The sequence below is a fragment of the Rhinopithecus bieti genome, unplaced genomic scaffold, assembly GCF_001698545.2.
Source record: "Rhinopithecus bieti isolate Rb0 unplaced genomic scaffold, ASM169854v2 scaffold_74548, whole genome shotgun sequence".
Classification (NCBI taxonomy): Eukaryota; Metazoa; Chordata; class Mammalia; order Primates; family Cercopithecidae; genus Rhinopithecus; species Rhinopithecus bieti.
Genome location: NW_016828873.1, coordinates 700,747 through 710,254, shown reverse-complemented (window position 1 = coordinate 710,254; position 9,508 = coordinate 700,747). Strand labels below are relative to the sequence as shown.

At 35.9% G+C, this 9,508-nt stretch overlaps 1 protein-coding gene across 1 annotated transcript in view; it reads left to right on the top strand.

The window, feature by feature from the left end:
- Window positions 1-142: 142 nt before the first annotated feature.
- ZBTB41 (zinc finger and BTB domain containing 41) overlaps window positions 143-9,508 on the top strand; it is a 52,378-nt gene continuing 43,012 nt past the window's right edge. Inside the window, 3 exon segments of the mRNA XM_017864639.1 lie at window positions 143-234; window positions 867-1,636; window positions 1,638-2,101. Coding sequence (XP_017720128.1) covers window positions 984-1,636; window positions 1,638-2,101 — 1,117 coding nt within the window. The 5' untranslated portion in view covers window positions 143-234; window positions 867-983.

Genomic DNA, 9,508 nt, shown 5'->3' with positions numbered 1-9,508 from the left:
TTCGCGCAGGGCCGCGCGCCGGTCTCTCAGGAGAGCTTGGAGGCTGCGCGAGCAGTTGACGTGTTCGGTGGCTGCGGAGGCGGCGGAGCTCTGGGAGGGGAAGGAGCGGAGGGGAGGGGAGGGGAGGGGGTAGTGAGGTGGGGGGCTGAACCCGGAAGTGGGTAGGCGCAGGAGCGAGCGCGCCCAGAGTGGAGCTCAGCTGCTGGGAGCCAGCGGGGGAGCCTTGGGTTCCCGGTAATGGATCTGTGGGGCGTTTTCCCAGGGAAACTGGGTGGGAAGGGTAGCGGGATCACAGACTACAAGCGCATTCTCCGCCTCGCCAGGGCCTGGGAAAGCTCTTCTGCTTCCTTTAGTCGTCCCTCTGGTTGACCCCACTTCTTCTCTGCGCCCCTCCTGGGGCCGTCTCTCACCGGGTGGTTTTGGCCGAGGGACGCTCTCTATTCCTGAAGAGCTGTGCCTTTCCCGCCCGAGGAAAACATGTTAATGGAGAGACTAGGATCTCGCGGCCGCCACGGCCTTATTGTCACCATCCCAGCACCCCTAAACCACGACTACAGCCTCCTCAACCCGCACAGTCAACGATCTTGGAAGACCTGTCCCATTTCTGCCAGGGTATTTTCACCCTGTTCGTGAATCAGGCCTGGAAGGTGTGCCTGGGTTCCTTTAAAATTATTCTTTTGTTGGCTGCCTTTTCTAAACCCGGCCCACCTTGTTCTCCGCCCCAAAATCTTTGCCACGAATGAGTGTAAGCTGTGATTTTATCATCATTTAGTTATAATTAGAAGGAATTCGTTGATGATTGCCGTTGGCTGATCTAGCATTGCTTTGCCATGAAGTTATTTTACGTGGTTCTCACTCTTTTGCAGACCATGAAACCCTTGGGCACGCCCCTTCAGAAGCTGTTATCCAAGACAATCTAGTTTTCCTTTATAAATCACTTAAGACACTTATGAAGTTTCTTGTTCTGAAATTGCTGTACTGCAATGAAGAAGAGGAGAAAGGTTACTTCAAATCTTGAGAAGATCCATCTAGGCTATCATAAAGATTCTTCAGAAGGAAATGTTGCAGTGGAGTGTGACCAAGTGACCTATACTCATTCTGCAGAAAGACCAACTCCTGAAGCCCTTCACTGTTATCAGGAACTTCCTCCCTCTCCAGATCAGAGAAAGCTTTTGAGTTCTTTGCAGTATAATAAGAATTTGCTAAAATATTTAAATGATGATAGGCAGAAGCAACCATCTTTTTGTGATTTGCTTATCATAGTGGAAGGAAAAGAATTTAGTGCACATAAAGTAGTCGTTGCTGTTGGCAGTAGTTATTTTCATGCGTGTTTGAGCAAAAATCCAAGCACTGATGTTGTCACCCTGGATCATGTAACACATTCAGTTTTTCAGCATTTGCTTGAATTTCTTTACACATCAGAATTTTTTGTGTACAAATATGAAATACCTCTTGTTTTAGAGGCTGCAAAATTTTTGGACATTATCGATGCAGTGAAGTTGTTAAATAACGAAAATGTTGCCTCTTTTCATTCAGAGCTAACTGAAAAGTCATCACCAGAAGAAACACTAAATGAATTAACTGGAAGACTATCAAATAATCATCAGTGCAAATTCTGTAGTAGACATTTTGTTATAAAAGTCTTTAGAGAATCATCTGGCTAAAACCCATAGGTCTCTTTTATTAGGGAAAAAACATGGGTTAAAAATGCTGGAGAGAAGTTTCTCCACAAGAAGATCAAAAAGGAATCGAAAGTGCCCTGTTAAGTTTGATGACACCAGCGATGATGAACAGGAAAGTGGCGATGGGTCAGACAATTTGAATCAAGAAAATTTTGATAAGGAAAAGTCAGATAGAAATGATTCTGAGGATCCTGGAAGTGAATATAATGCTGAAGAAGATGAGTTAGAGGAGGAGATGTCAGATGAATACTCTGACATTGAAGAACAAAGTGAAAAGGATCATAATGATGCAGAAGAAGAACCTGAGGCTGGTGATTCTGTAGGGAATATTCATGAGGGATTAACTCCAGTGGTCATTCAGAACAGCAACAAAAAAATATTGCAGTGTCCTAAATGTGATAAAACATTTGACCGAATAGGTAAGAAAAGAAAACTTGTTTTCTATCTCTAATCAAAAAGATCGCTTATAAAAAGACTACTTACGTAGGGAGAATACTTTGGTTTTCAATAGTGTTTATCCTGTTACTTTAAATTTGTTGTGATTCAGGAATTAAGTATTTATATTAGCCTTTACTTTTCTTCATGTCCCAGTGACACATCGTTAGATCATGTATTTGATATGAAAGACTCCAGAGTGTCAATAATTATCATGTAGAGCTCTGATTTATATGCCAGTTTAATTCCAGTGATAAGTACTATTTTTAAGTCATTAAAGAAAAGTAGATTATATTACATTTAGTAATTTGTATATTCTTTTTCCCTTGCATGGTAATATATGAGTTATAAATGTCACTTTTCCAGTATCTAGCACTATTTAATAGAAAGGGGATGTTTTAGATTAAACTATGGTGAAGGATAAAATTGAAATGAATGTAATTTAATACTGTAGATAGAGACTTTAGGAAGTATCCTAGTTAGTAGCACTCTGGTTATATTATACATGTGACCTTAGCCAAAAGGCCAAGAAGCTTCGGTTGTTATAATAATGAATAAATCAATTTTTCTTCTATTGGAAAAGAATTTGTAGGAAATGTAGTCTATCATTTTAAGTTTTATGTCAGTACATATTTAATTTCAAGTTGTCTAATATTTGCTAGGTAAAGTAATTCTTGGAAGTGTCTTATGTGAACTCTTCTAATATGAACTTTTCAGTTGCAACAGTTAAGCTTCCAGGTAAATTGAAGTTATGAAATCGTGAAATATATTCTACCAAATATAATGATAAAAACATTAGTGCAATCTGACGTGGTAAAGTTACTTACCCAGTTTAATATATCCCCGTATGTCTTACAGTGTTACCTTACTTATGTTACTGATATAGGTGGAAATTGGTTTTATAAGGAATTGGTGATCATTTGCTGTAAAAATATGTTGCATTATATGCTGACATAACAGTGGTATCTACTTTTTGCTTTTTATAATGTTTTTTGGAATAATTTTCTCTCTGAATCACACTTTGGATAATCTAATTTAATAATTATTAATATTTTAACTGAGGCTGTGTGCAAACGAATAAAAAAACTTCTTCAGTAACAATTCCAAGAGCATATGTATACAAGTAAATTGTTAAAGTTAGACTGGATAAAATGCTGTTGTAGAGCTGTAAACAAATACTGTGAAGATGTGTATAGAGGTGAGAACAGCTTTTTGGGTTAAAGTATCTGAGAACATTTCATCTTTCCAATAGACTTCTTAGACTTTGTACTCTTAGTGCACGCTTCCTGTATTCTGCCTTAATTGTCTTAATTTGACTTGGAGATGAGTGAATAGGGATGAGTTCGCAAATGGTATTGTAGGTGCAACACAAATATCTCAAACCATCCCATTGAACACTAGTCCTGTGACATGCTGTATAAAAGAAGGGTTCTGTGTTCAAGTAAGATTGGGAACTATATAATTCACAATCTATTAACTGCCCGATTCTCTAGTAAAGAAACCTGTTGATTTTGCTTAACCCAGTATTTCCTTAAATCGTTTTACCACAAGATATTTTGGAGGTACTTCTTTGAGCGTCCTAGGAAACTACAGTTTTCTGCACAATTTGGGAAAACACTGCTCAAGATTGAGGTGCTAATTTACTAAGAGGAGGACATTTTGCTCCTTCCTCCCTCCCTCCCTCCCTCCCTCCCTCCCTTCCTTCCTTCCTTCCTTCCTTCCTTCCTTCCTTCTTTCCTTCCTTCCTTCCTTCCTCCCTCCCTCCCTGCCTCCCTTCTGTCCCCTTCCCTTTCCCCTTCCTTTTTTTCCAAGTTCAGCCCAGATAATTGTGGGAGTCAGTAGGTCACATTGTAGGTTTATTTCCGACTGATCTTTCTGAATGTATTTTACATTATGCCACGCTTTTACCCATTCCTCTCTTTTGTTTAGCCCTGCTACTTGCTTTTCAAGTTTCTCATCTCTATTACCTTAGTATATCTATATCTGTCTATATCTTATTCATATATTGCTAGTTAAAAAGCATGAGTTATAGTAATATAAGACTGCTTGGGTGTTTTGGAATCCTGTTCTTGGGTGAGATACTTAACGTGTCTGTGTTTTTGTTTCCTCATAAGTAAAGTGAGATGATGCTAATGTGATGCTAATAGTACCTTCTCATGAGGTAGGGAAAGGTTATTATGAGGATTAAATGGGGTAATTCTAGGGAGTCACTTAAAGTATTGCACAAAATATAGGTGTTCTAACATATTTATTATCTCTAAGCTGCCAAACATTATTAAACAAATATGAAATGATATACTCTCTGTCATCAAGAATCTTAGAGTTTAATGGGTACATGAAAAAAACACAATCATGTTACAATAAAGATAATTTTATCAGGATAAGTACAGAAGACTAAGGAAATCAGGAGAAGTGTCTCAGAGCAGATAGTATTTGAACTGAGACTCAAAGAATAGGGAACAGTTTACAAGACAGAAGGACCAGCATGTATAAAGGCATTGAGGTATGTTGTATTCTGGAAATTGCTTGAGTGTGAGTGGTTTCAAGGTGGTCAGGTGCTATTTTCATAGTGAAAATAACAGGAGATGAAGGTGGGCAAGAAAGTGGTGGTCAGATTTTGTATGTCTTGTATACTCTACAAAGGCATATACTTTGGACAATGTAACTTAACTAGACTGGACTTTATCCAGTAGGTGATAGGGACCGTTGAAAAGAATTTTATAAAGGAAACCATGGCGTATAAGAATTTTAGAAAGATCATGGTGGCTTCAGTGTGGAGAAGAAAATTGGAAAAAGGGATGAGAAAAGAGCCAGGCAGATAAGAAGGAGCATATGACAAAGGACCAGAATGATAATATAGCTTAGACTTGGAAGATGAGTGGCATTGGGAGTGGGGTGTAGAATGAGAGTAAAGCAGAGAGTTATAATACATTGAATGTAGACTAAGTGGACTGGTGATGGGTAGAATGAAAAGAGTATTTAGCAGAAGATCCATGTGTCTTAAGTGTCCTCTCTTATCATCTTTATTATTAGAAGTACAGTTTATTTAAAAAATAACACAGGAGTTCGAGCGCCACCGTCATTATTCTCATACCATCCGCATTCCTTTTGTAGAATTTTTAAATTCCACCCCAATTTTGGGTTATTTATCTGTCTTAGATTGTGAGCCTGGGAGTTATGTATCTTACTCTTGGCTAGTATTCTTTGTAACATCTCAGGTCATTTCAAATAAATTTTTAGTAAGCAGTTGTTTATTTGAACTAAGTTGAAAAGTTGGTATCTGACTTGACTTTGGGCTTACAGCCAATTAGCATTCTTTAACCTTCTAAGTTGGCTTCTTTGGGGTTGGTTTATGAGAGATGCATAAGCTTTGAGACCTTCTGCTGGAACCATTAGTTCCACAATATGTAATCGAATTTGATTCCATTACTTTGCATCTTTTATCCTTTCTTCCAGTTATATTTTTCCGTAGGTTACCGGCTGTCTTCTCAGCAAATTATCATGCAAATAAGAGTCCTTTGACCTTTCCCCTTACATCAAAAATGTAGTGGATAAACAGGCAAAACAGGGAGATGACAGATGGGGTGAGAGAGAAAATTTGGATAATTCACCTTTTTTATTGTTTCCACAGAGAACTAAAATCTTTCCTTAGATTAAATTCACAATCTCTTCTAGAGGTAGAACATGTTTTATACCTTTAAAAAAAAAAATGTGACTAGTGCATCCTGCAGATATTCCACTTAGTTCCTAATAGAAAAGGGTTATAACAATGGCACAACTCTCTAAGGCTAAGTATTTTAATTCCATATTCTTTAGAGTAACTGATATGACTATTTCAAGGTACATTTTAAGATGTAGCAATATCAGATATATAATAAACTCATCTGGTGATATTTCTCTTTGTAAAAACTGCATACAAAATCTAACATTGGTAATTTTATATGACCCATGTGGGAATAAATTCTGTGTAAGGTCAAATTTGTTCATGTGAAAATATCTTTAATTTATGACTTCTGATTTGAGACATGATTCATATTGGGATTCAGTTCAGAAAAATGCTGTGGATAAAATTTCTTATGTTATAAAATGTTATGTATTTTCTGTTTACGATCAGGAATGCTTGGGTGTAGTTTAATATTCTATGAAGGAATACTGTTTTTTAAATTGAAACTTTGATAAGTTTGAAGTGAACATTTTGATTTATACATTGTTATTGAATGCCCCACTCCGTAAACGTAGAGAAACAGTTGTAGATGTTTACTGTTTGTGCTAAGGAGTGCCCTCCCCGCGGCAAAAAAAAAAAAAAAAACCTACCAAATGATTTAAACATGAAAATCGAAGATTAACATATATTTTCCCACTAGTATCTAGAGATCTACCTAGCTCTTCTGGGTCCACCATTCCCTCAAAAGTTCTCTCGCCTGTTCCTGTTCAGAAATTCAAATCCATGGCGATAACAGGCCATGCAAAGCCTATGTGCATAAAATTTGAATTAATAACTAAAATATTATTTTACTTATTCAAATTTCTGTATTATGATTGGTCTGCTTGATTTTGCTCAATTTATTTAAAATGATTTTTTAAAAAAATTATGAGGTTTATCTAATTTTGGCTATTTCAGTTTAAATTCACAAACTTTCTTCTTCTTCTTCTTTTTTTTTTTTTCCTTGCTTAAATCTTTATCTCTTCTGGTCTGTAGGGAAATGGAAATTTAATAGTCAAAGTGATTTAAATTTTTAATTCAACTGCCATTTCAATGACTTCGTATTTAGCTATAAGTATCTTAATTTTTATTTGCATGCATAGAAGAAATTCTCGATTTTAAATAGAGGGAAAATGCTGCTAATTGTTAATTAAACATCTTTTAAGCAATGGCATTTTCATTTTCAAGTAAATGATTTGTTGAAAAATTTTTCATACTTTAAGACTTTTATTATGCTGCTACTTTTGTAAGACATAAAAATGAGGGCCGGGCGCAGTGGCTCATGCCTGTAATCCCAGCACTTTGGGAGGCCGAGGTGGGCGGATCACCTGAGGTCAGGAGTTTGAGACCAGCCTGACCAATATGATGAAACCCCATCTCTACTAAAAATACAAAAAATTAGCTGGGTGTGAAGGCATGTGCCTCTAATCCCTGCTGCTCAGGAGGCTGAGACAGGAGAATCACTTGAAGCCAGGAGGCGGAGGTTGCAGTGAGCTGAGATCGTGTCAGTGCACTCCAGCCTGGACAACAAGAGCAAAACTCTGTCTCAAAAAAAGAAATAAAAATGAGAAGATTTAAGCATTAGGAGGTTGATAAGTTGTTTCTGAATTTTGAGAATATGTGCTAAACATGCACAGTCAATACCCAGTTAAAAATGGACCTGTTCCAAAAATCACAAGTTTAGTTATTAAAAAATCAGACTGTATACTTTTGATTTGTTTACAGTTTTTTAAATATCAGTATGATTATTTACATAATTCAAAAAGTGAGTTAAAACTGAAATGTGAAAACCTTCACAATAAGGGAATATTAAAAAAAAAAATCCATAAAGTGACCTCTGTCTTTTCTCAGTATTTGATCTTATTCCTTGAACACAGCAGGGGAGGTGGTGGTGGTAGGATGTGTATACGCATGTGTAAATGGTGGGTATACTGTAGCAGTAGCAGAGAGGGAACAGAGATACTAAGCAATTTTAGCAGTGGCAAGGGGAAAGAGCCAAGTGTATCCAACGTTATCAGAGCTGAAACCCCTGTTTGATTTGTTATAACAGATATTCATAAATCGGATGCATCCATATTTATATTTGAGGTATACTTACATGTCCATATTATGACTAGTAACCCGTATGATAATAATGATAACAGTTAATATTTATTAGTGCTTACTGTGCTCTGGGATTTTTTTTTTTTTTTGTAGGCTTGGGGTTTTGCCAGGCTGGCCAGGCTGGTCTCAAATTCATGACCTCAAGTGTTCGCCCACGTTGGCCTCCCCAAGTGCTGAAATTACCGGCATAAGCCACCATGCCTGGCTCTGCCAGGATGTTTTAAGTGTTGTTGTGTGTATTTGTTAACGTATTTACTTCTCACAACCCCAGGAAGTGTTACTAACTCAAGTAAAGAGAGGTTAAATTATTAGCTTGATTTAAATCATGTAGCTAATTTAGGAGATGCCTAAATATTGACTGAGTTTTCTGACTATATGCATATCAGGTATGCATATACCATTACTGTGTTCTACATCTAAATACCTAATTTTCATTATACTTCTGTTTTCTTTGCTTGTGATTAACACCCTTCCGCTTACCTTAAGGAAAATACCTTGATTTCCTTTCCTCAGTTTTTTTTTATTGTGATAAGTGCAATATAATTAATTTTAGATAATATAATATTACTTGCTTAATAAAATCAGTTGTATATAGATATATTTACTAAATTAGTGAATTTTATTTTCTTAGGTAGGCACATAATTATGATTATACCTTTTCCTCAGTGGCCTTGGAATATTTTGGATTTTCATAATTTTCATGTTATACATAGGATGTATCCTTTTAAAGTATATGACCGAAATGCTATACTTTCACATTAGTTTTCTCCTGAAGAAAATTTTATTTATACATTTATTTTCAGGAAAGAGCAAAGCTAAGTTTTAATTAAGAATTACCTTTCATGTTGATTTTTTTTTCCTATGTTTATTGCCTTTTGCTTGGAAATATATTTCGAATTTTCTAATTCAAATTACCAGATGTGCACATTCACAGTACACAGATTACCCAGTAATAATAATAGATAACAGTAATTGATAACTTACGTGTTTGACACTGTTGTAAGTGCGTTATGTGTATGAATTTGTTTATTATTACAGCAGTTCTAGTAGGTAAATTCTGTTATTATCTCAGTTTTCAGATGAGGAAGATTTGAGGCATATAGAGGTTACTTGTTCAAAGTCACATAACCCTCTATTTAGAGAGCCAGTATCCATATCCAGGTGTGTGGACCCACAGAGATACCAAAATATGAACATAATAAATCTTAAATGATGAATTGATCTTTTGCTAAAAGTTAATTTTAAATTTTAAAATACATTTAAAAATTTAAGGTTCAGAGAATTTGCCAACAGTTTTCAGAAAATGTATCAAACCTCTTAATTTTTAAAATGTGTGATCATGAATAACTTTTTTTTAATGACTCAAGTTTTTGAGGAAAAGTATACTTTGAACAGTAAGCTCAAAATAGTAAGTCATTAGGTTTATCAGAGGTAGAGATTTAGGTAAACTTTTTTCTAGTTTTGTGTGTGGATTTAGGTGTGTATATTAAGTTTGCTAAACTATGAGATTTTACTCCACTGTCAAATTCCAATCACAGTATAGCAAATGTACTAAATTTAATTTTAATTTTTCTTTTTTTATAGG